This window comes from Aotus nancymaae, unplaced genomic scaffold (assembly GCF_030222135.1).
Source record: "Aotus nancymaae isolate 86718 unplaced genomic scaffold, 86718_ANA_hifiasm-v0.15.2.pri h1tg000028l, whole genome shotgun sequence".
NCBI lineage: Eukaryota > Metazoa > Chordata > Mammalia > Primates > Aotidae > Aotus > Aotus nancymaae.
The window spans coordinates 1,753,511-1,779,132 of NW_026988441.1; the positions used below are offsets into that span (position 1 = coordinate 1,753,511).

General features: G+C 47.1%; 1 protein-coding gene across 7 annotated transcripts; it reads left to right on the forward strand.

The window, feature by feature from the left end:
* Positions 1–525: 525 nt before the first annotated feature.
* Positions 526–19,578, forward strand: VSTM1 (V-set and transmembrane domain containing 1). Of its 7 annotated transcripts, XR_010344208.1 has the most exons (10): positions 526–881; positions 5,331–5,366; positions 5,487–5,771; positions 7,544–7,582; positions 10,333–10,435; positions 17,683–17,775; positions 17,856–17,883; positions 18,074–18,111; positions 18,531–18,568; positions 19,322–19,578. XR_010344208.1 is itself a non-coding variant. In XM_064380879.1 (9 exons), exons 1-9 carry the CDS (start codon positions 848–850, stop codon positions 19,439–19,441), a joined length of 711 nt encoding a protein of 236 aa, XP_064236949.1. In that variant the 5' UTR covers positions 526–847; the 3' UTR covers positions 19,442–19,578. The 7 variants fall into 7 exon arrangements, 6 of the variants coding, with proteins under 6 accessions (XP_064236949.1, XP_064236950.1, XP_064236951.1 ...); XM_064380879.1 differs by lacking the exon at positions 10,333–10,435; XM_064380880.1 differs by lacking the exons at positions 18,074–18,111; positions 18,531–18,568; positions 19,322–19,578 and having other exon boundaries at positions 17,856–17,949.
* Positions 19,579–25,622: the final 6,044 nt, after the last annotated feature.

The window sequence follows — 25,622 nt, forward strand, 5'->3', positions numbered from 1 at the left end:
CCTCCATCTCTGTGGCAGGGGATTACATTAGGTGGCACATACAGTCCTCAACAGGCTTAAAGGAATCAAGCCCTCATTGTCCACTTCACAGACTTCAGCATCTTCTCCTTAGACAGGGTGTTGGCTCCCTGTCCTTCCCTGTCTTACTCTCCCTGCTACCTCTCTCTTGGTTTAAGACCACATTCTAGCCTGGGCGCAGTGGCTCAGACCTGTAATCCCAGCACTTTGGGAGGTTGAGGCGGGTGGATCACTTGAGGCCAGGAGTTCAAGACCAGCCTGGCCCATATGATGAAACCCTGTTTCTACTAAAAATACAAAAAATTAGCTAGGTGTGGTGGTGCATGCTTGTAATCCCAGCTACTTAGGAGTCTGAGGCAGGAGAATCCTTGAACCTGGGAGGCAGAGGTTGCAATGAGCTGAGATTGTGCCACTGCACTCCAGCCTGGGTGACGCAGTGAGACTCTGCCTCAAAAAAAAAAAAAAATTACCATTGTGGGGAGCTGCCTAGTGGGTACACAGAAAGCTATAGGTATTAATGTTGTAAAATAAAAACTACATTTACAGAAAAGTCTTGGCAGGACTTCAGATAAGGCAGGACTCAGCTCAGGCGGGTGGGGCCACACACACAGGACTCATGGGGAAGATGTTGTCATCGACGGTTTGTTGTTTCCTAAGTCGGTTGTGAGAAGGAAACTGGGGCGAAGAACCAGAGCGTCAGGACGAAGCCTCTCCCCCTGCACAGCCTGGGGACGAAGCAGTGGCGAGGGAGCCACGGCCACCCCAGTCCCGCTCCACCTCCGAAGGGTAAAGCCAGACGCGGGGTATTGGTTCTGGCAGAAGGGTCACTATGACCACAGAATTCCTCTCCCTGCTTTGCCTCGGTGAGTCTCCAAGACACGTGGGCTTGGACGGGGGCGCGGGGGGAAGTCCAGGTGGAAAGGCGGTGTGTGGAAGGAATGACTTCCACGCCTGCACACCTGCGGCGGGTGGGGCTGGGCTGTGAGCACTGCCTGCGTGAGTTCTGCTGCCCACATGGAGGCGACGAGGAGGCCACGCTGCAGAGACACGGGGGCAGCCTCTGCTTCCTCCGCTGGGCGATGCGGAGCTCGGGCAGGATCTCCCAGTCTGTCTCTGCTGAACACCGCAGTACTGCAATGCATCCTTCCTTGGCATAGAGGAGGCCCGGGCTTAAGGATCTACAGGGTGCAAGGCTATGGGCAGAAAGTCAATTTTCTCTCTCTCTCTCTCTTTTTTTTTTTTTTTTGACACAGTACCTCACTCTGTCATCCAGGCTGTAGTGCAATGGTGTGATCTTGGCTCACTGCAACCTCTGTCTCCCAGGCTCAAGGTGGTGTGTGGAAGTAATAACTCCATGCTTGCACACCTGCGGTGGGTGGGGCTGGGCTGCGGGCTACAAGCCCCGCCTCATCTTCCCAAATAACTGGGATTACACGTGCCTTCCACCACGCTCGGCGAATTTTTTTTTTTTTTGAGACGGAGTTTCGCTCTTGTTGCCCAGGCTGGAGTGCAATGGTGCAATCTCAGCTCACCGCAACCTCCGCTTCCTGGGTTCAGGCAATTCTCCTGTCTCAGCCTCCTGAGTAGATGCGATTATAGGCATCCGCCACCATGCCCAGCTAATTTTGTGTTTTTTATTAGAGACAGGGTTTCTCCACGTTGGCCAGGCTGGTCTTGAACTCCTGACCTCAGGTGATCTGCCTGTCTCGGCATCCCAAAGTGTTGGGATTACAGGTTTGAGCCACTGTGCCCGGCCTAATTTTTGTATTTTAAGTAGAGACAGGTTTCACCATGTTGGTCAGGCTGGTGTCGAACCCCTGACCTCAGGTGATCCACCTGCCTCTGCCTCCCAAAGTGGTGGGATTACAGGCATGAGCCACCACACCCGGCCCCAAGAAGACAATTTTCTGACCAGCTCTATTCTTAGGCTGATTTTAACCTTCCTCAGATTGAACCTGATTATTCAGACAGAGCTTAGACTGTCAGAAGGAAGATCTGGGTTACAATCTTGGCTTCACTACATAGGAGCTCTAGGCTTGACCCAGCAGAGCTCCACCTCCCTAAGGCCCCAGTTCCTCCCGGATGCATGGAGGGGTGTGGTAGACATCAACAAGCTTCACTGCCTCAGTTCCTTCCCCCTTTTCTGGGTGCAGCCCTTCCCTGTGGGGTAATGCTCCTCTCCTCTCACATTTGCACCTTAGATTAGCTTTTTTTTTTTTTTTTGAGACAGGGTCTCACTCTGTCACCCAGGCTGGAGTGCAGTGGTGCCACCATAGCTCACTGCAGCCTCGACCTCCTGGGCTCAAGCGATCCTCCCCGCAGCCTTCTGGGCAGCTAGAACTACAGGTGCACACCGCCATGCTGGGCTAATTAAAATCATTTCTTTTTTAGAGATGGGGTCTTGCTGTATTGCCCAGGCTAGTCTCCAACTCCTGGGCTCAAACGATTCTCCTGTCTCGGCCTCCCAAAACCCAGTGATCGCAGCCTGGCCTCTGCCTCTGTCTTTGCATGGCTATCTTCCTTCTTCGTGTCTCTGTCTCCTTATTCTCTTCTTATAAGTTTTTATTGGATTAGATACCCAGCCTACTCCAGTATGACTTCATCTTAGCTTAACTAATTACATCTGCAAAGACCAGATAATGCCATTTCCAAATAAGGTCATAGTCACAGGTCCTGAGAGTTACAGCTTGAACTTATCATTTCAAGAAATGCAAATCAGCTGGGTGCAGTGGCTCACGCCTGTAATCTCAGGACTTTGGGAGGTCGAGGGGGGCAGACCTTTTGAGGTTAGGAGTTTGAGACCAGCCTGGCCAACATGGTGAAACCCCACCTCTACTAAAAATACAAAAATCAATTCGGTTTGGTGGCACGCCCCTGTAATCCCAGCTACTCAGGAGGCTGAGGCTAGGACAATCGCTTGAACCCAGGAGGCAGAGGTAGCAGTGAGCTGAGATTGGGTCACTGCACTCCAGCCTGGGTGACAAGGGAGACTCCATTTCAAAATAATAATAATAATAATAATAATAATAATAATAATAATAATATGGGAATTGGACTGAGTGCAGGTAGCTCACACCTGCAATCCCAGCATGTCGGGATGCCAAGGTGGGAGAATTGCTTGAGCTCCAGTGTCCGAGACCAGCCTGAGCAACATAGTGAGTCCTCATCTCTACCAAAAAATTTAAAAATTAGCTGGGTGTGGTGGCACGTGCCTGTAGTCCCAGTTATTTGGGAGGCTGAGGTGGGAGGATCACTTGAGCCCAGGAAGTCAAGGCTGAAGTGGGCTGTGATTACACCCCTGCACTCCAGCCTGGGCCACAGAGTGAGACCCTGTTTCAAGAAGAAAAAGAATACAGGAATCACTGTTTGAACAGATGATTGGCGGATAGCAGAGATGAGATGACATGAGTCTAAAGCGGGATTTAGGGAGGGTCTCAAAAGAAAGCCTGAGTCCTGGGATGCTCTGCTCACGCAGAGGTTGCTTCCTACCTGCCCATCCCAGCCAGTCTCGCTGCCAGCACAGCCTGGATCCATCATGAGGCCTCAGCCTCATTCCTTTGGGTGAAGCTTGGTGGTGGCGGGGGACACGATCTGTATCCACACCTGTGTCAACAAGGAACCCACGTCCTGAGACACTCTCATGGCTCTGGAGAAATTCTACCTAACTTCACCCTGAAACAAACCCCATGACCGATGTCCCATTTTCCACACAAGTTTATGACGCTCCCTTCCCAGTGGGGAGTATAGAGAGCGGAGAACAGAACAAGGAGGGGATAATGTAGGTGGAAACCAAAGATAAAGCGAGGGGAGCATTTGGTACCAGAAGACACGGGGAAGCGGGAGCAGATCTCTCCATCGGAGTCAAGGGAGAAAACCTGCCCCTCTCACTCCTCGGTAAAATAACCTTTGCATTATTTAAGTGGCAAGGCTGAAAACTACAATCAGGCCCGGCACAGTGGCTCACGTCCATCATCCCAGCCCTTTGGGAGGCTGAGACTGGAGGATCACTTGAGCTCAAGAGTTTGAGACCAGCTTGGGCAACATGGCGAAATCCAGTCTCTACTAAAAATGCAAAAATTAGCCGGGCATGGTAGCGGGCACCCGTAATCCCAACTCCTCGGGACACTGAGGCAGGAGAAGTGCTTGAACCTGGGAGGCAGAGGTTGCAGTGAGCTGAGATCCTGCCATTGCACTCCAGTCTGGGTGACAGAGCAAGACTACATCTTTAAAAAAAAAAAAGAGAGAGAGAGAGAAAGCCGGGCACGGTGGCTCACGCCTGTAACCCAGCACTTTGGGAGGCCGAGGGATCAGGAGATCAGGAGTTCCAGACCAGACTGGCCAAAATGGTGAAACCCCGTCTCTATTAAAAACACCAAAATTAGCTGGGCATGGTGGTGGGTGCTTGTAGTCCCAGTTACTCAGGAATCTGAGGCAGGAGAATTGCTTGAACCCAGGAGGTGGAGGTTGCAGTGAGCACTCCAGCCTGGGCAACAGAGTAAGACTCCATCTCAAAAAAAAAAAAGCGGTTGCTGGAATTTTGTACATACCATAGCTTTGGAATGACAAACAATGGAACAAAAATTAAAGGTAAGTCTGGGGAGACATCTGCTAAAATATATATGTATAATAGGCCGGGCGTGGTGGCCCACGCCTGTAATCCCAGCACTTTGGGAGGCCGAGGCAGGTGGATCACGAGGTCAAGAGATCGAGACCATCCTGGTCAACATGGTGAAACCCCGTCTCTACTAAAAATACAAAAAATTAGCTGGGTATGGTGGTGCGTGCCTGTAGTCTAGCTGAGGCAGGAGAATTGCCTGAACCCAGGAGACGGAGGTTGTGGTGAGCCGAGATCGCACCACTGCACTCCAGCCTGGGTAACAAGAGAGAAACTCCGTCTCAAAAAAAAATATATATATATATATATATAAATAAAAACAATATATATATTTTTTGGCAGATGTCACCCCATATATATTATGTATATATTCATATCTAAATATGAAAAAATACATAATATATATTAAAGTATATTTTTAAAATAAATATGTAATAAAGTATATAGATATATAAAAATATATAATATGTGAAATATAAGTCTACATTTAATATATGTATTACATAATATATAAATATATAATTTACATATACGTATTTATGTATATGTATATCTGCATATATATGTATTTATATTTATAAAATACATGTATTATTATATATATATCAGACCTTTAACGAGCTGGTCATGCTTTCTCTGCTGGATTTGTACTCGAAGACAAGCACGTAATTTTCTCTCATTGCCATTTCTCTTCCAGGGCTGTGTCTGGGCTATGAAGAGAACAAAGAGAATGGTGAGTTTTCTCCCACTTAAACTTTATTCCTGCATCCCACATATCATGACCTTTTCCTTTAATCCTCTGAATTCCAGGTCATCAACATGCAGACTCGAATTAACTCTGAATTCTTTCCAGAGAAACTGTCCAAGCCCTCCCTCCACGCCTGGCCCAGCTCGGTGGCTGAAGCCGAGGGCAACGTGACCCTGAAGTGTCGGGCTCATTCCCAGAACGTGACATTCACGCTGCGCAAGGTGAACGACTCTGCGTACCAGCGCGAACACAGCTCGGCGGGAAACGAAGCTGAATTCCCCCTCACGGACTTGAAGCCTGAGGATGCTGGCAGGTACTTTTGTGCCTACAGGACAGCAGTCTCCCATGAGTGGTCAGAAAGCAGTGAGCACTTGCAGCTGGTGGTCACAGGTGAGAAGGGCAGCCTCAGATGCGCTCTTGATGCACACGTCTTCGGTTTTGCTTGCCTTTTTTTTTTTGAGATGGAGTCTCGCTCCGTCGCCCAGCCTGGAGTGCAGTCGGCTCACTGCAACCTCTGCCTCCTGCATTCAAGCCATTCTCCTACCTCAGCCTCCTGAGTAGCCGGGATTACAGATGTCCACCACACCCGGCTAATTTTTGTATTTTCAACAGAGATGAGGTTTCACCATACTGGTGAGGCTGATCTCAAACTCTTGACTCAGGTGATCGACTCGCCACAGCCTCCCAAAGGGCTGGATTCACAAGTGTGAGCCACCTCGCCAAACCATTTTTTTTTTTTTTTGAGAGGTTGTCTTGCTCTGTCTCCCAAGCTGGAGTCGGGTGACACAATCTCAGCTTACTGAAACCTCCACCTCCTGGGTTCAAGCACTTCTACCTCAGCCTCCCGCGTAGCTGGCACTACAGGGGTGTGCCACCATGCCCGGCTAATTTTTGTATTTTAGTAGGGTTTCGCCATGTTAGCCAGGCTGATTTTGAACTCCTGACTTCACCCGATTTGCCTGCCTCAGCCTCCCAAATTGCTGGAATTACAGGAGTGACCCACTGCGCCCAGCTGCTTTTGTTTTTTGCTCTGTCACCCAGGCTGGGGTGCAGTGGCATGAACACAACTCACTGCAGCCTCAACCTCCCAGGCTCAAGCAGTCCTCCTGCGTCAGCCTCCCAAGTAGCTGCCAGGCAAGCACCACCATGCATGGCTAATTTTTAAATTATTTGTTGAGACAGGATCTCTCTATGTTGCCGAGGCTGGTCTTGAACTCCTGAGCTCAGGTGATCCTCCTGCCTTGGCCTCCCAAAGTGCTGGGATTACAGATTTGACTCACCGAGGCCTGCCTGATGCGAGTTTTTCTTTTTTTTTTCTGTTGGGGGATGTGACTGGGGAAGAAGGAACTCGGGAGACAAAAAGATGCGACATCTTAAATGTGGAAATGGGAACGGAATGTGGGGCAAGATTCTCATCAGGGATTCTGAGAGGGTCCCAATCATGTGGATGCTGGAGAGTGGTGTAGAATACGGTCAGTTAATAGAAAATGGGGGTACAGGGCTGGGTGTGGTGGCTCATGCCTGTAATTCCAGCACTTTGGGAGGCCAAGGTAGGTGGATCATGAGGTCAGGAGATCGAGAGCATCCTGGCCAACATGGTGAAACTCCACCTCTACTAAAAATACAAAAAATTAGCCAGGTGTAGTGGCACATGCCTGTAGTCCCAGCTATTCAGGAGGCTGAGGCAGGAGAATCGCTTGAACCTGGGAGGTGGAGGTTGCAGTGAGCTGAGATCGTGCCATTGCACTCTCTCTACTTAAAAAATACAAAGTTAGCCAGGCTTGGTGGCACATACCTGTAATCCCAGCTAGTCGGGAGGCTGAGGCAAGAGAACTGATTGAACCTGGGAGGCGGAGTTGCAGTGAGCCGAGATCGGACCATTGCACTCCAGCTTGGGCAACAAGAGCAAAACTCCATCTCAAAAACAAAAAACAAAAAACAAAACAAAGCAAAACACCTATCAAACTCCAGGAGTATTAGGAAGAGTAATCTGAGATTCTGTCCCCGGTCTGAGGACCCAGGGAGCATCTAGGAATGGAGAAGCCATTCTCTTTTCTGCTTCCCAAACAGGACAGGAAGTCAGTAAGTAGGACGTGAGGACTCCTGCCCACAATGTTCCCATATAATTAGCCTAATTCCTTATCTTCTCTTCTGTTTTCCAGATAAACACGATGAACTTGAAGCTCCCTCAATGAAAACAGGTAAGATAATTAGAAAGGAGATGTTTTTCCCAATTAGATCTGCTTCATAATACAGGGGATCGCCTTTCCTTAAAGTGCACAGGAGGGCTTTATTTTTACTTTATTTTTTGAGACAGAGCCTTGCTCTGTCACCCAGGCTGGAGTGAAGTGGCACAATCTCAGCTCACTACAATCTCCACCTCCTGTGTTCTGGGTTCAAGCAATTCTCCTGCCTCAGCCTCCCAGGTAGCTGGGATTACAGGCACCCACCACCATACCCAGCTCATTTTTTTTTTTTTTTTTTTTTTTTTTTTTTTTTGAGACGGAGTCTCGCTCTTGTTACCCAGGCTGGAGTGCAATGGCGCGATCTCGGCTCACCGCAACCTCCGCCTCCTGGGTTCAGGCAATTCTCCTGCCTCAGCCTCCTGAGTAGCTGGGATTACAGGCACGCGCCACCGTGCCCAGCTAATTTTTTTGTATTAGTAGAGACGGGGTTTCACAATGTTGACCAGGATGGTCTTGATCTCTCGACCTCGTGATCCACCCGCCTCGGCCTCCCAAAGTGCTGGGATTACAGGCTTGAGCCACCGCGCCCGGCCTTTTTTTTTTTTTGAGATGGAGTTTCATTCTTGTTGCCCAGGCTGGAGTGCAATGGTGTGATCTCGGCTCACCACAACTTCTGCCTCCCGGGTTCAAGCGATTTTCCTGCCTCAGCCTCCCAGGTAGCTGGGATTACAGGCATGCACCACCGTGCCTGGCTAATTTTGTATTTTTAATAGAGATGGGGTTTCTCCACGTTGCTCAGGGTGGTCTCGAATCCCAACCTCTGGTGATTTGGGAATCCTCCTGAAGGCTGGACTTACAGGCGTGAGCCACTGCACCTGGACTTTTTTTTTTTTTTAAGTAGAGATGGGGTTTTGCCATGTTGGCCAGGCTGGTATGAAACTCCTGACCTCAACCAATTCCCCCACCTCAGCCTCTCAAAGTGTTGGGATTACGGGCGCAAGCCACTGCACCTGGCCTACAAGAAGAACTTTAATGTCCACTTTCTCAATGTTATTGGGGAAACTGCTGTGTTTTGGGGGGTCGGGGGAGGTAACTTCTAAAGTGCTTCCAGGTTCTGAAGAAGCTGGTGTGTAAAACAGCACAGAGTGCATCATCTGCCATATTACGTGATGAAAAGCTAGGGTGGGGCTTGGGGAATAATGGGGATGAATTTTTGTGTGACTTCTTTGGGGAGTAGGACCAGGACCTACTAAGAGTAGGTACTTAGGGAATTTGTGTAATCAAGAGTTTGTTATAATTCTAAAATTCTCAAAAATAGGTGAATATTAAATTCATTTTCCTGATGTTGCTTATTCATTAACAATTGACTAGCCACGCGTGGTGGCTCATGCCCGCAATCCCAGCACTTTGGGAGGCTGAGGCAGGCGGATCACAAGATCAAGAGTTCGAGACCAGCCTGGCCAACACAGTGAAACCCTGTCTTCACTAAAAATACAAAAAATTAGCTGAACGTGGTGGCAGGCACTTGTAATCCCAGCTACACAAGAGGGTGAGTCAGCAGAATCCCTTGAACCCAGGAGCTGGAGGTTGCAATGAGCTGAGAGTTCACCACTGCACTCCAGTACCTGCCAGCATCCTCAAGCTTCAGGTTCTCATAAAAATTAGAGCTTTTGGGCCAGGCACAGTGGCTCACGCATGTAATCCCAGCACTTTTGGAGGCCAAGGCGGGTGGATCACTTGAGGTCAGGAGTTTGAGACCAGCCTGGTCAACATGGTGAAACCCATCTCTACTAAAAATTCAAAATTTAGTCACACCTGTAATCCCAGCTACTCAGGAGGCTGAGGCAGGAGAATTGCTTGAATCTGGGAGGTGGAGGTTGCAGTGAGCTGAGATGGCACCACTGCACTCCAGCCTGGGCAACAGAGTGAGACTGTCTCTAAAAAAAAAATTTTTTTCAAAGTTAAAGATTTTGACAGTATTCAGCTGAAACAGGAGCTCATCCAGACTTTAAGGGCCAAATGCAGAATATAAATTGCCATCTAGATGCTTAATCATCCTTCCTTTCAGCAAGTCATAATCTTCCTGTAACCACGCCAAAGAGCCAAAGTTGCTGAAGGTTGATGTTAGCAGTCTGTGCTGGTATAATTGGGTTTTAAAAAGGTATCCTCCAAAGTGTTCTTGCAAGATAACTATTTGAAACGTTTTTTTTCCATGATAGTAGGTTTGGAAAGTGACTACTACCCTAGCACTATGAACACAATTCATGCCAGGCACATTTTCTAAGAAAGACATGAAGTCTAACAGAAGAGAGGAACATAGAAGTATCAGGAATAAGGAGGGAGATCTAGTGAGGTGTAAGAGGGAGGAGAAAGAGAAGCTTTTTTATTTTGAGCTCTTGTATCTTTTGTTTTCTTTCCTTTTTTATGGATATATAATTCACGTTCCAAAAATTCACCCTTGTAAAGTGTACAATTCACTAGCATTTGGATATTCACGAGGTAGTATAACCATCACCACTACATAATTCCAGAACATCCTCATCACCCTAAAATGAAATCCTGTACCCGTTGAGAAGCAGTCACTCCCCATTTCCCACTCTCCCACCAGACCCTGCCAACCATTAATATGCTTCTTCGTGTCTATGGTTTCATCTATTCCAGACATTTTGTGTAAGTGGATTCATTCACTATATGATTCTTTCTGACTAGCTCCTTTCGCTTTACCATGATGTTTTCTTTTCTTTTTTCCTTTTTTTTTAAATTAGACTTTAAGTTCTGGGGTACATGTGCAGATTGTGCAAGATTGTTACATAGGTATACACATGCCATGGTGGTTTGCTGCCTCCATCCCCTCGTCACCTACATTAGGTATTTCTCCTAATGTTATCCCTCCCCAATCCCCTAACCCTCTGCTATCCCTCCCCTAATCCCCCCACCCCCCAACAGGCCCCAGTGTGTGATGTTCCCCTCCCTGTGTCCATGTGTTCTCTGTGTTCTCATTGTTCAATATCCACTTATGAGTGACAACATAGCATGTTTTCAAAGTTTATCTGCAGTGTAGCATGTATCACTGTTTCATTTCTTGTCATGGTGAAAAGCATCTCATTGTATGGATAGACCACAGTCCAAATTTGCTTATTCATTCCTTTTTTTTTTCTTTTTTGAGATGAAGTCTTGCTCTGTGGCTCAGGCTGCAGTGCAGTGGCACAATCTCGGCTCACTGCAACCTCTGCCTCCCAGATTCAAGCTATTCTCCTGCCTCAGCCTCCTGAGTAGCTGGAAGTACAGGCGCGCGCCACCACACCTGGCTAATTTTTGTATTTTTAGTAGAGATGGGGTTTCACTGTGTTGGCCAGGCTGGTCTTGAACTCCTGACCTCAGGTGATCCACCCGCCTCAGCCTCCCAAAGTGCTGGGATTACAGGCGTGCACCACCACGCCCGGCCCCATTCTTCTTTTGATGGACATTTGTGTTGTCTGTACCTCTTGGCTACAGTGAGTAATGGTGCTTGAACACTGGTAGGAGTATCTGTTTGCCTCCCCGCTTTAAATTATCTTGGGTATGTACCTAGAAGTGGAATTGCTAGGACATATGGTGACTATTATGTTCAACTTTTTGAGGAACTGCCAAATCATTTTCCATTGTGGCTGTATCATGTTATATTCATTCCTTCCAGTAATATATGTGGGTTCCAATATCTCCACATCCTTGTCAACACTTCCTTTTCTTTCTTTTAAATTATAGCCATCCCAGTGGGTATTACATAATTTCTTTAAATGTAGTTTTTGAGTTCAAATTTGTATCATCACAATTCTAAACAGAACAAAGGATCTCGGCCGGGCACAGTGGCTCATGTCTGTAATCCCAAGACTGTGGGAAGATGAGGCAGGAGGATCACTTGAGCCCAGGGGTTCAAGACCAGCCTGGGCAACCTGGTAAGACCCCATCTGTACAAAAAATACAAAAATTAGCAAGGCATGCTGGTGTGGGCCTGTAGTCCCAGCTGCTTGGGAGGCTGAGGCAGGAAGATCATTTGAGCCCAGGAGTTTGAGGCTTTCAGTGAGCTGTGATTGCACCACTGCACTCCAGCCTGGGTGACAGGGTGAGACCTTGTTTCAATAATAAAATAAAAATAAAATATCTTTAAGCACAGGTATAATGTCTCCATCCTGTATTTATATGCCTCAAACACACCAGAAAAGGACCCTATATTCAACTGCTATGTAGAGAATGAAGATGAATTTAAGCCAGGTGCAGTGGCTCATGCCTGTAACCCCAGCACTTTGGGAGGCCAAGATGGGCAGATCACCTGAGGTCAGAAGTTCAAGACCAGCCTGGCTAACATGGTGAAACCCTGTCTCTACTAAAAATACAAAAAGTTACCTGGACGTTGTGGTGGGCGCCTGTAATCCCAGCTACTCAGGAGGCTGAGGCAGGAGAATCACTTGAACCTGGGAGGTGGAGGTTGCAGTGAGCCGAGATTACACCATTGCACTCTAGCCCGGGCAACAGAGCAAGACTCTGTATCCAAAAAAAAAAAAGAGAGAGAGAATAAAGATGAATTTTATCACACAAGACCCGGCTTTCTTTCTGGTGCCTGTGGCTTCATTTATGCCCCAGTCTGGCTGTATCCTGTTGCTCAGTTTGATTCCAGCAATGTAGCAATTTATAATTTATTCTGGCAATTTGTAAATAGTGATGTGAAATCTGGCCAGGATATGTGGACATCTTGGGGTCTACCCAGTTCAGCTCATTATGGTGTCATATGAAGACGAGAATTTTACCATAATGTACTTCTCATTTCGAGCAAAGTGCTGCTTGAAAGATACTGTAGGCTAGAAAAAAAGAGAGAATTGAAGGGACAAGGCAAGGCTGCTGTTTCTCTGCTTCCATCTGGGGAACCCGAGGATCCAGGAGCAGCTGTGCCTGCCCTGGATTTGTAACTCCTTGGAGATGCACTGACAGAACTTTTGCTTTTTGCTGGGTGCAGTGGTTCATGCCTGTAATCCTAGCACTTTGGGAGGCCAAGGTGGGCAGATCACTTGAGCTCAAGAGTTTGAGACCAGCATGGCCAACATGGTGAAACCTTGTCTCTACTAAAAATATAAAAAATTAGCAGGGCATGCTGGCAGGTGCATGTAATCCCAGCTCCTTGGGAGGCTGAGGCAGGAGAATCGCTCGAACCCGGGAGGTGGAGGTTGTAGTGAGCCGAGATTGCACCACTGCACTCCAGCCTGGGCGACAGAGCAAGACGCTGTCTCAACAAAATAAAAAAGAATTGTTGCCCTTGAGGGGTTTTCGGATCCAACTCCACCGGAAGCAGGCTCTTAGCATTAGTGTGAAAGTGACATTTTAGGGCAGTGGGGAAGAAGGCCTGGGAGGAAAGGAGATTAAACACGGGTGGGATATTCATGTCCCTCAGATGGTATATTTGGCTCAATCCTGCAGAAAAGCAGTGGAGACAGAGAAGGTCAAAGACCGGAGGCTGGGGAGCTGGGGTCTTCCTATTCCCCTGCAAACAGCAGGCAGTGGCAGTTCGGCCGGGAATATACATTCCAAGGCATTTTGAGTCCTCTCTGGCTCAAAGAAGAGACGTTCACTTTGGAAAGGGAAAGAAGCCTCGATCTAGAATGCATAAAAATGGTAAAGGGATCTGGGGAACATGGGTTGAGGAACACTGACAGAATCTGTTACAGAGAGAGATGTGTGTGGGTGGAATATTGGGTGAAAAATCATCATTATACCTACAATCCCATTATCCTACACAGTGAGTCAGTTTCTAGACTGAGTGCTTGAAAGCCAGGATTTTTCATCATTACCTAACTCCTCAAGTTAGGTATTATTAGCTCTCTGCCTCCTCCTTATATTTAACCAAAGAATAACGTATTCCAGAAAGGGAAGGGAACATTTAGAAAGTCGGGAGGTGGGAGACTCAGTACTAGAACCCAAGTGTGTGCTGTTACAAACTCTCCACTCCTCCTGCTGCTCGCTGATGGTCAGCTCAGAAACAGCCTTATTTCAGGGAGGGAGGGAGACAGATAATCAGATATGACAGACAGATGATAGGTAAGTAGGTAGATAACTAGATATGATACATTAGATAGATATTAGATAGATGGTAGGTAGATAGATATGATAGATTAGATAAATAGATGAGAGGCAAGTAGGTGGATAACTAGATACAATCGATTAGATAGATAGATGATAGATGATAGGTAGATACATAACTAGATATGATAGATTAGATAAATAGGTAATAGGCAAGTAGGTAGACAGATAACTAGATATGATAGATTAGATAGATGATCGGTAAGTAGGTAGATAGATACAGATGATAGATTAGATAGATGATAACTAGATATAGGTAAGATAGATGATCAATTAGATAATTAGATACAATTGATAGATACATTAGATGATAGATTAGGTAGACAGATGATAGGTAAGTAGGTAGATAGAGATAGGTAGGTAGATACATAGATACCTAGATAGGTGATAAGAGTTGTAAGATAGAAAAAATAGATAGATAGATAGAAGATAGATAACTAGATATGATAGATTAGATGATAGGTAAGTAGGTGAATATTCAATACCTACAGATGATAGATGATAGATAATAGATATGATTGATAGATACATTAGATAGATGATAGATTTGTTAGATGATAGGTAGGTAGGTAGATAAGCAATCATTAGAATAAATTACATAGATGATAGGTAATTAGGTGGAGAGATATACACAGATAGATAGATAATTAGATGTGATAAGATAGATTGCACAGATGATAGGTAAGTAGGTAGAGACACAGATAAAGATGGCTAGGTAGACAGATAATAGATACCCAGACAGATGATGGACAGATGAGTGAGGCAGATAAATCAGGTAGGTACTTCTCCCTGCATAGGTATGTAGAAATGCCGACGCAAGCACAGTGAGAGAACGCGGTAGGGGGAGGGTCTGGATGGGAAACTGTGGGTGCAGAGGACCAGGCGCGTGAAGCAGCTCAGACGCGGCTCTGCCATGTGGCCACAGATCCGCACATCCAGGAAGCATTCTCAGCCTCGAAGCGCACTAACAAAGACAGCCAGGGTCTTGGTGAGGCCCCGCTCTGCGGCTTCACTTCTAAAGTTGCTCACCTTTTTGTATTCAATCATGTTTCTGCTACTGACTCCTTAAAGTCTCATGACGTGTGTTTCCTGAATCTCAAGTGCCAAGAAAAAAAAAAAAAAAAAAAACAGGGGAATTGCAGGGACTCTTTCACCCAGTCTTAGTAACAGGCTCGCTCTCCCTCAACACTGTGAGCTTTGGATGGAACCCTTGTCGTAATCCCGGGAGTTACACGGGAACACATGCTCTTCACCAGTGGGATAGGAATAATGGTGCTACCTTGCAGGGTTGTTCTAAGAATTTTAACATGCTACGATGTAGACTTACGTGGCAATATTGCTCAAGGACTCATTTGTTTTTTGAGACAAAGTCTCGCTCTGTCGCCCAGGCTGGAGTGCAGTGGCTCAATCTCGGCTCATGGCAACTTCCGCCTCCTGGGTTCAAGTGATTCTCCTGCCCCAGCCTCCTGAGTAGCTGGGACTACAGGTGCACGCTATCACGCCTGGCTAATTTTTGTATTTTTAGTAAAGTTGAGGTTTCACCATATTGGTCAGGCTGGTCTCAAACTCCTGACCTCAGGTGATCCACCTACTGAGAGGGATGATTTTTAGTTTTGGTTCTTCTTTTTTTTTTTTGAGACAGAGTCAAGCTCTGTTGCCCAGCCTGGAAGTGGTGCAATCTCAGCTCACCGCAACCTCCGCCTCCTGGGTTCAAGCCATTCTCCTGCTTCAGCCTCCCAAATATCTGGGATTACAGGTGCCCGCCACCACACTCAACTAATTTTTGTATTTTTAGTAGAGATGGGCTTTCACTGTCTTGCTGGTCAAGCTGGTCTCAAACTCCCGACCTCATGATCTGCCTGCCTCGGCCTCCCAAAGTGCTGGGATTACAAGTGTGAGCCACCGTGCCTGGCCTAGATTTGGTCATTCTTATTTATTTATTTATTTATTTAGAACTGGAGTCTTGCTCAGTCAAGTGCATGATGCAGTGGCATGACCTTGGCTCACTGCAACCTCTGCCTCCCGGGTTCAAGCGATTCTCCTGCCTTGGCCTCCCGAGTAGCTGGGATTACAGGTGCGAGCCAGCATGCCCAGCTGTTTTTTTGTATTTCTAGTAGAGACAGGGTTTCACCATGTTGGCCAGGCTGGTGTCAAACTCCAGACCTCAAGTGATCCATCCACCTTGGCCTCCCAAAGTGCTGGGATTACAGGCCTGAGCCACCATGCCAGGCCATTAGTCTTTCTTTTCCACCCTGGTCTAACCCCATTCTTGTTAGGAATCCTCCCTGAGTTCTCCCAGCTGATCCCTTGTCGTTCTGGTGTCCAAGGGAATCATGTGTTCTTCAGAGAACCTCACCCTTTCCCATACCTTCTGTGCCCATGTCACTGCTGTTCATTACCTGGCATCAACAAGCTCACTGAAGTGTGTTTGAAGTTGGCTGGGCACGGTGGTCTGAACTCTCAGCTACCCTGGAGGCTGAGTGAGGAGGACGGCTTAAGCCCAGGAATTTGGGTTTGGCTGTGTCACTGCACTTCAGCCTGGACGACAGAGTGAGACTCTGTCTCTTCATCAAACTGGTAAGAACAGATACTACACTTAAGCTCTTAACCAAGAGGCCGAGAAGCGATGACTCTGTCTCTTTAAAAAAAAAAAAGAAAAGAAAGAAAAGAAAAAGAAAGAAATGTATTTGAAGAGCTGAGATCATGTCTGTTAGCCAGGGTTTTCCAGAAAAGCAGAACCAATAGAACATATACATGTATATACACAGAGAGAGATTTGTTTCAATGAATTGGTTCACGTGATTGTGGGAGGCTGGCCAGCCTAAAATCTGCAGGATAGGCAGGCAGGCAGGAGATCCGGGGGAGACTTGATCTTGCAGCTTAGTCTGGAGGCAGAATTCCTCCCTCCTTGGGGGACCTCGGTCTTTTCTCTTAAAGCCTTCAACTGATTGGATGAGGCCCAGTCACATGACAATGGGTCATCTGCTTTACTCAAAGTCTATTGGTTGAAATGTTCATTACAGACAGGCGCGCTGGCTCACCTGTAATCCCAGAACTTTGGGAGGCCAAGGTGGGCGGCTCACTTGAAGTCACAAGTTTGAGACCAGCCTGCCCAACATAGTGAAACCCCATCTCCACTAAAAATACAAAAATTAGCTGGGCGTGGTGGTGTACGCCTGTAATTCCAGCTACTCGGGAGGCTGAGTCAGGAGAATTGCTTGAACTTGGGAGGCGGAGGTTGCGGTGAGCCGAGATCGCACCACTGCACACGCCAACCTGGGTGACAGAGCGAGACTCAGTGTCAAAAAAAAATTATATATATATATGTTATATACACACACATATATATAATATATATATTTGAAGCACCTGGCACAGAGCTGGCTCACAATAAATGATCAATATCATGGCTATGCACCAAACATTCACTTGGAATTTTCTATGCACCAAACACTGTTCCTTTTTTTTTTTTTTTTCCCGGAGTCTCACTGTCACCAAGGCTGGAGTGCAATGGCATGGTCTCAGCTCACTGCAACCTCTGCCTCCCAGGTTCGAGTAATTCTCCTGCCTTGGCCTCCTGAGTAGCTGGGACTACAGGCACGTGCCACCACGCCTGGCTAATTTTTATATTTTTAGTAGAGACGGGGTTTCACTGTGCTGGCCAGGCTGGTCTCGAACTCCTGACCTTGTGATCCACCCACCTTGGCCTCCCACAGTGCTGGGATTACAGCTGTGAGCCACTGCGCCCGGCCTGTCCCAGCCTTCTCTATAGGTACTGACCCACCATCCAATAAAGTAGCCACTGCTGCTATCCTCACTTTACAGATGAGGAAACAGAAGCTTGGAGAAGATTAAGAAAATTCCCCAAAGCGATAGGAAGTTCCAGCTCTGAGGTGGGAGATCCAGGCTTGGAAGCCAGGCTGTCTGGCTCCTCTTAGCTTTTCTGCTCACCCTCTCAGTGCATTTCAGGAGCCAGGCTGATTCCCTGACCTGCTCTTCCTCTCTAGACACCAGAGCCATCTTTGTCAGCATCTTCAGCTGCATCTCCATCCTTCTCCTCTTCCTCGTAGTCATTGTCATCTACAGATGCAGCCAGAACGGTGAGCTCAGAGAACGCAAAGGGAGAGAGGGAGGGTGAAGCATTTTCTCAGTAGGTAAATTCCTCCTGCATTTTTTGTAGGTTCATCACCTGAAGAATCCACCAAGAGGTACATGCTTGGCATAGCTTATGCTCCACCCAATTCCCATGTCATTCTCCAGGGAACCCACTGGCACATCCAGGATTGGCGCCCTAAGCCCCTACTCCTGCCCATTCTGTGACCTCCTGTCCCCTCCATAGCCCTCACCCTCTCCCCACAATCTTCACAGCCCATCCTTTCACGTGTTTCTCTCGCTTAGAACCAGTCATTCCAAACTTCCAGAACGAGAGGCTGCTGGTAAGGGATAGGGGAAGTCAAGGGGATAACTAGACAGAAAGACTAAGTTCTGGCCGGGCGCGGTGGCTCACGTCTGTAACTCCAACACTTTGGGAGGCTGAGGTGGGTGGATCACGTGAGGTTGGGAGTTCAAGACCAGCGTGGCCAACATGGAGAAACCCCATCTCTACTGAAAATACAAAATTAGCTGGGCATGGTGGCGCATGCTTGTAATCCCAGCTACTCGGGAGGCTGAGGCAGAAGAATCACTTGAACGCAGGAGGCAGAGGTTGCAGTGAGCCAAGATCGCGCCATTGCACTACAGCCTGGGCAACAAGAGTGAAACTCCGTCTCAAAAAAAAAAAAAAAAGAAAAAAAAAGAAAAGACTAAGTTCTGACATCTGCAGCTGAGAACTGATTTTTTTCTCTCTCTCACTCAGATGCAGATTTATTCAAGATGGAAAGGGTATATCTCTCGGTGAGTCCTCCAGCTTGGGAGTCCTTCACCATGACAGAAGTTCGAGACCAGCCTGACCAACGTGGTGAAACCCTGTCTCTACCTATGAGTCCCTCCCTTACCACACCGGGCTGGTAGTGTCTGTCTGCTGGTTAAGCCCACACAGAAATGTCCACTGTTTATTACCCGTGTGATCTTAGACAAGTCACAAAACTCCCATAATGGGAACCAAAATCTCCATTTAAAAGGCTTATGCGGATCTGCTGATGTCACAAACATAAAGGTTTTAAAAATAGAAAAGAGGCTGGGCATGCAGTGGCTCATGCCTGTAATCCCAGCACTTTGGGAGGCCGAGGCGGGCAGATTACCAGATGTCAGGTGTTCAAGACCAGCCTGGCCAACATGGTGAAACCTCGTCTCTACTAAAAATACAGTAATTAGCCGGGAGAGGTGACGGGTGCCTGTAATCCCAGCTACTCGGGAGGTTGAGGCAGGAGAATCGCCTGAACCCAGGAGGCAGAGGTTGCAGTGAGCCGAGATCACGCCACTGCACTCCAGCCTGGGTGACAGAGCTAGACTCCAACTCAAAAATAAATAAAATAAATAAATAATAAAAACAGAAAAGAAAAAGAAATGCATCTGGCGTGACCGAGGACCTGGATTTTAAATTTAACTGTAATTAATTTAAATGTCAATAGCCATGGGTGGCTAGTGGCTGCCATATTGACCACTCAGTGCTAAATGCCTGTCCGTATTCATCTATTTTCCCCAAAGACCGCAGACCCCCAAGGAGTGACCTATGCTGAGCTAAGCACCAACGCCCTGTCTGAGGCAGCTGCTGACACCACCCTGGAGCCCCCAGGGTCTCACGAATATGTGGTACTGAAATTGTAGCAAGAACACAGCACAGGCCACCAAAGGAGGGGGGAGGTGCCGGCTGAGGTTATCGAAAACGTGGAGATGTGGGTGACTCTGTGTCCCTTGCTTCTCGTTCATATCAATAAAATTAAGTTTCTCATCTTAAAAAGAAATCTGTCTTATTTATGGATTATTCATGCCCCAGAACCCCGCCATACTCTTTCTACCCCACATTTCCTCCTAGAACAATTCAAGGGAATAATAATTATTGATCAGCTATCCAGCAAAGAATGTAAGAATTATTGAACATCTCCAGGAAGCACAACAAGCAAAAGAGAAAATGGCCAGGAGGCTGGGCTTGGTGGCTCACGCCTATAATCCCAGCACTTCAGGAGGCTGAGGCGGGTGGATCATCTGAGGTCAGAGTTCAAGACCAGCCTGGCCAACATGGTGAAATCCCATCTCTACTAAAAACACAAAATTAGCCGGGTGTAGTGGTGGGCGCCTGCAATCCCAGCTACTCGGGAGGGTGAGGCAGGAAAATCGCTTGAACCCAGGAGGCAGAGGTTGCAGTGAGTCGAGATGGCGCCATTGCACTCCAGCCTGGGCAACAGAGTAAGACTCCATCTCAAAAAAAAAAAAAAAAAAAAAAAAAAAAAAAAAAAAAAACAGCCCAGACCTGCAAATTCCTACACCAGAGAGCAGAAAACAAAAGGACCAGAGAGTAACATTTCCAGCTTTGTGGGTGGTAGGATCTCTGCTGAGGTTACCCCACTCTGCTGTTGTATCATGAAAGCAGCCATTGCTGATATGTAAACAAGTAGGTGTGGTGGTGTTTGAATAAAACTTTATTTACAACCTCATGTTCTCACTCATATGTGGGAGCTAAAACAGTGGATCTCATGAAGGTAAAGAGAGAGTGAGTTATTAAAGGCTGGAAGGGGCGGGTTAGTTAATGGGCACAAAAGCAGAGAGAAAGAATAAGTTCAAGTGTTCAACAGCACAGAAGGGTGACTGTAGTTTACAACAATGTATTGTATGTTTCCAAATAGCTAGAAGAGAAGATTTGAAACATTCCCAACACAAATGATAAACGAGGCAGGTGCAGTGGCTCACTCCTGTAATCCCAACACTTTGGGAGGCTGAGGTGGGCAGATCACCTGAGGTCGGGAGTTTGAGAGCAGCCTGATCAACATGGAGAAACCTCATCTCTACTAAAAATACAAACTTAGCCGGGTGTGGTGGTGCATCCTGTAATCCCAGCTACTCAGGAGGCTGAGGCACAAGAATTGCTTGAACCTGGGAGGCAGAGGTTGCCGTGAGCCAAGTTGGTGCCACTGCACTCCAGCCTGGGCAACGAGAGTGAAACTCCATCTCAAAACAACAACAACCACAAACCCTGATTCCCGAATGCTCAGGGAGACTGATTTGAGTAATAAAACTGCAGTCTCCCACACAGTCAGCTCTGCGTGAATTACTCTTTCTCCACTGCAATTCTCCTGTCTCGATAAATCAGTTCTGTCTAGGCAGTGGGCAAGGTGAACCCATTGGGTGGTTACAGGTCTGGGGACTCGTCTGGGATGGTCTTGTGGCTACCTGCTCACGGTTTGGTACCCCGCTCCAGTGACGGGTGCAGCAGCTGGCCCAAGTGACCGCCTAGTTCTCTTGGTCTAGGGGCTGACTCTGGCACCGTCTCCACTAGTGGGGCACTGCCAACCCAATGTGCATGGATTAAATTGCAATTCCCCTGTCTTGATAAATTGGTTCTGTCTAGGCAGCAGGCAAGGAGAACACACTGGGCAGTTCACCTCTCAAAGGCCCTACCTTCTAATGAAGCATTGAGGGAATGTATTCTCTTCCCGGGTCCACAAGGGGGCGTGGTTTCAAAGGCAAGAACTTCCCAGTGCCATGCCTCCACCTACCTCTCCATCCAGGAGCTTAGAGTTCTTTGTCAGACTTTCGCCAGCAGGAAGATAGACTGCCCAGGTGAGCTTTTCTAAACAAAGAAAAGCCCACGGGAGGACTCTGGAACAAACAACAAATCAAAGGTCAGAATCAAAGATCAATCACTCCAGCGGAAGTTTAAAGGAACTCCTTTCACAGGACAAAAAACTTGAATAGGGTGGGAATAACTCCCAGATTAAAAGTCCCCTTCTGTCTCATCTGGGCGGATTCCGTCTCTGGATCCCCTTCCACGACATCGTGAGAGCTGCCTTTCCTTCTCCTTTTTCTCTCTCTCTGCCTAAATAAATCACTTTCTGCAAAACTCTTTGGGGTCCAATGTTTACTTAAAATGAGCTCACTGCACTGGGCGGGGTCCTCTCCCCGATTCTTGGGTGAGTGAGGGACCAAGGGCCTGGAAGAACACATCCTATCAGGGAGCAACCTGAGCCCATCATCTGCAATTTGGTCACAGCATCATTGTCTGGGGTAAATACCTGAGATTCCTCGTCTCATGCCAGGGAATTTGGGGATGCAGACATACAAGAAGTGAATTTAAGAGTGGAGATTTAATAAGCAAAAGAAAGAGAAAACAGAATAGCTTCCCTAAAATGTGTAAAGCTAAGCTGCGCCTCAGCCACCTTGGGTACATGTTGTCTGGACCTCCTGAGGGCTGTGTCACAGGCCATGGTCATTATCATCGTTGGCTCAGAATAACTCTCTTCAAATAATTTACAGAGTTTGACTCTTTTTGTCGATAAGAGTTAAATCCTGAAATGTGCTTGTTTTCTTTCCATTAGCATTTGTATTACGTATCATTTCTCTATTTATTTATTTTTTTTTTTGAGATGGAGTCTCACTCTGTTGCATAGGCTGGAGTACAGTGGCACAATCTCAGCTCACTGCAACCTCTGCCTTCTGGGTTCAAGCAATTCTTCTGTCTCAGTCTCCCAAACAGCTGGGATTACAGGCGCACACCACCACGTCTGGCGAATTTTTCTATTTTTAGTAGAGATGGCATTTCATCATGTTTGCCAGGCTGGTCTCGAGCTCCTGACCTCAAGCTATCCACCTGCCTCAGCCTCCCAAAGTGCTGGGATTACACGTGTGAGCCACCACGCCCGACCTATTCATTTACTTTCAACCTTTCCATGCCTTTATGTCTCTTGGAAACATAACAATTTTTTTAGTTCAACCAAATGTTTTTTTCTAACTTGATCCTTTAGTTCATTCACATATATTTGTGAGAGAGAGAGAGAGGCTCCCAAGTGGGACTTCTGATCTTGTGGTGAAATGCACGGGAGTTTTATAGATGAGATTGAGGAGGCAGTGTCTGATTTAGATAGGGCCTGAGAGATTGGTTGGACCCGCTGTGATGTTGGCATAGCCCATGAAGAAGCAGGCCATCCCACTCTAATCTTTTATGCAGGTGGGGTCTCTACCTGGCCAGGGCCATGTTTCCTGCTTTTTTACTGCACATGTGGGGACACAGAAAATGGAAGAGCGAACTTCCACGTAGCATATACCCTGCTCCCAGGCATCCCTTTTCTATTGGCACAGCTGCTGGCATTTACCTGTGCAAGGTTTTAGCTTGCTCATCTATGCTTGCATCTAGATTTTTCAGGCTGCTTTCTGTTAGAGAAGAAATGATTTGGGGCTGCTCTTTATGAATAGGAAACCTTACTGAGGACTCTCTTACCCTCACTGTCTGCCTAAATAATTTCGTTTTAGCTCCTGTATTACTAATACCTTTAGCTGTTGGGGTTGGGTTCCAGCATCTGAGTTTTGTCGGGACGCAAACACTGAGTTTACAATACCCATGAAGCTGTCCCCTGCTTGTCTCTTGTCCTAACCAGAGGCTCCCAGGAATGCTGCAACTGAAGGAACAAGCTTGATATGGCTTGTGTCCCCACCCAAATCTCATCTTCAGCTGTAGGTCCCATAATTCCCACGCGTTGTGGGATGGACCCAGTGGGAGATAATTCAATCATGGGGGCAGATTCCCCACTACTGTTCTCATGATAGTTAACAAGTGTTGGAAATGGGTTTGTAAGGCCGGGAAAAATCCACACCGAGACAATGGATGACTCAGCAAGGCTAGTTTTACTTCCTGCAGGAAGGGTGCAACTCCCCGGCAGTGTTGCCACGAGAGCACACCTGAACAAAGGAGACAGGGACATTCATAACTTTCATAACCTGACACAGTCGCCCTACTGCTGTGTCCAGTTTCCATTGGCCGGAATGGGACCTCACATTTTATACTTGACCCAATTGGCTAAAAACTTATTTTAAAGAAGTAAAGGCAGAGGAGAACAAAGGAAAAGAGGAAGTAACTTGAGGAATGCTTAGAGAAGCAATAACATTTCCAAATAAGGAAGGGGAGTAAGCTGTAACCTAAGACTTGCCTGGGCTTGTCCAGGCATGTCAGGACAAATATCTAGGTTAAAGTGTAAGAACTAAGAACACGGGATCCACTTCTTTCTTTATTACGACTAACAACTACTTTAAGATTATTAGCAAAAGCTTTAAAGTAAATGAACCTTTGAAGAAACTATTATTTATTTGTAATGAACTAAGAGGAAAGCTTTGAAGAGGAACCTTTTATTTATTCTTATTTCCTACAAGTCACATGAGATCTGATGTCTTTATAAGGGGTTTCCCCTTTTGCTTGGGTCTCTCATTTCTCTCTTGTCTGCCACCATGTAAGACGTGCCTTTTACCTTCTGCCATGATTGTGAGGTCTCCCCAGCCATGTGGAACTGAGAGTCCATTATACCTCTTTTTTTTTTTTTTTTTAAACAAATTATCCAGTCTCAGTATGAGAGATGGGAAAGTTCTTCAAACTTTATTTCTTAGACTACATGATAAGGAATTACAATCTCTTGCTTTATGACCGTTATCTGCAATTAGCATAAACATATACCTACATATATATATTCTCTAAATCAGCCACGTCTTAAATCAGCTACCTCGACTCACTCGGGCGTGTCTGAACACTGCCAGCGAGTGCAGGGAGCCAGAGTAGACCACCCTCTCAGCGGGGATCAGCAGCAAGGCTGCTGTGAACTTTGGCTGAACCTCAGGGAAGTGAAACCATAATAGGAGGATGTGTATGTCTCGGGGTAGAACAGAGACCGGCCTAGAGAGATAACTGGCTTTTGCTGACCTTGCTGCAAGATAGTTTTTAGCTCAAGTATGTTAACTGAAGTATGAGAATAGTATCCACAGGCTGTTCTAAGTAACTGCACCCTCCCTCTGCTGTGTGCTTTGTGAACATGCAAAATAAAGTACACTGAGACAGGTCGGGGCCGAAGAGACTGACATCCTCACCTCTTGGACCGCCTGGCCCAGCTTTCTCTGTCTGCGTCTGTGTCTTTCTTTATCCCCCACCGTTCCCTCTTAGGTCTTTGAACCCTTGTGCAGCGAGGGACGCAGCACACGCCAGAGGCGAGCTGCACCCTTCCTGCAGAAAGTAAACCAGCTTCCGAGCGATCCATTGTCTCGGCGAGCTGCACCCTTCCTGCAGAAAGTAAACCAGCTTCCGAGCGATCCATTGTCTCGGCGAGCTGCACCCTTCCTGCAGAAAGTAAACCAGCCTTCCGAGCGATCCATTGTCTCGGCGAGCTGCACCCTTCCTGCAGAAAGTAAACCAGCTTCCGAGCGATCCATTGTCTCGGCGAGCTGCACCCTTCCTGCAGAAAGTAAACCAGCTTCCGAGCGATCCATTGTCTCGGTGTGGATGCTTCCCGACGTTGTCAACCCGTTTCCAACACTCAGCTGTGTTTTTATCGGCAGTGTGGAAATAGACTAATGCAAACCTCTTTGCTCCCCTCCCCTCACTACACAGCCCCAAGTTGAGGTGTGGGAGCCACGTGGGGAGTAGCAAGGTGGGGGAAGAGTGTCTCTCTGTTTTCTTGCCACAGAGAGTCATTCTTTTTAAAGCTTGGGAGTTCTTGGTGGCCATCTGTCTCGCCATGTGGAGGAAGCCAGTCTTTCTGCAGAAACACAGAGATGACTCAGGGAGCATCCGGGAAGCGGGAGTGAGTAACCGCTTTCAGCTTTTGTTTTCTCGGTTTTAATTGCTTCCAAAGCTCAGCATTCCTTTGCTCCCTGCAGCTTTCTTGCTCAATCATTCTTGAACCAAAAAAACCCAAAAAGTCCTTCTTTGATTCTAAGCTATTCTGAGAATGGATTTTGTTTTGATTGAAGAGTCCTGGCAAACATTGTAAAAATTGATGACCCTAACGGATGTCCTTTATGGACATCTATGCTGGTA

Bases quoted from the DNA above. Each gene is read 5' to 3' on its own strand.
- VSTM1 (XM_064380879.1), top strand. From the start codon at position 848: ATGACCACAGAATTCCTCTCCCTGCTTTGCCTCG. The intron at 882-5,330 runs GTGAGTCTCCAA...TTTCTCTTCCAG, and splicing joins CCTCTCCCTGCTTTGCCTCG to GGCTGTGTCTGGGCTATGAA. The intron at 17,776-17,855 runs GTGAGCTCAGAG...CATTTTTTGTAG, and splicing joins CTACAGATGCAGCCAGAACG to GTTCATCACCTGAAGAATCC.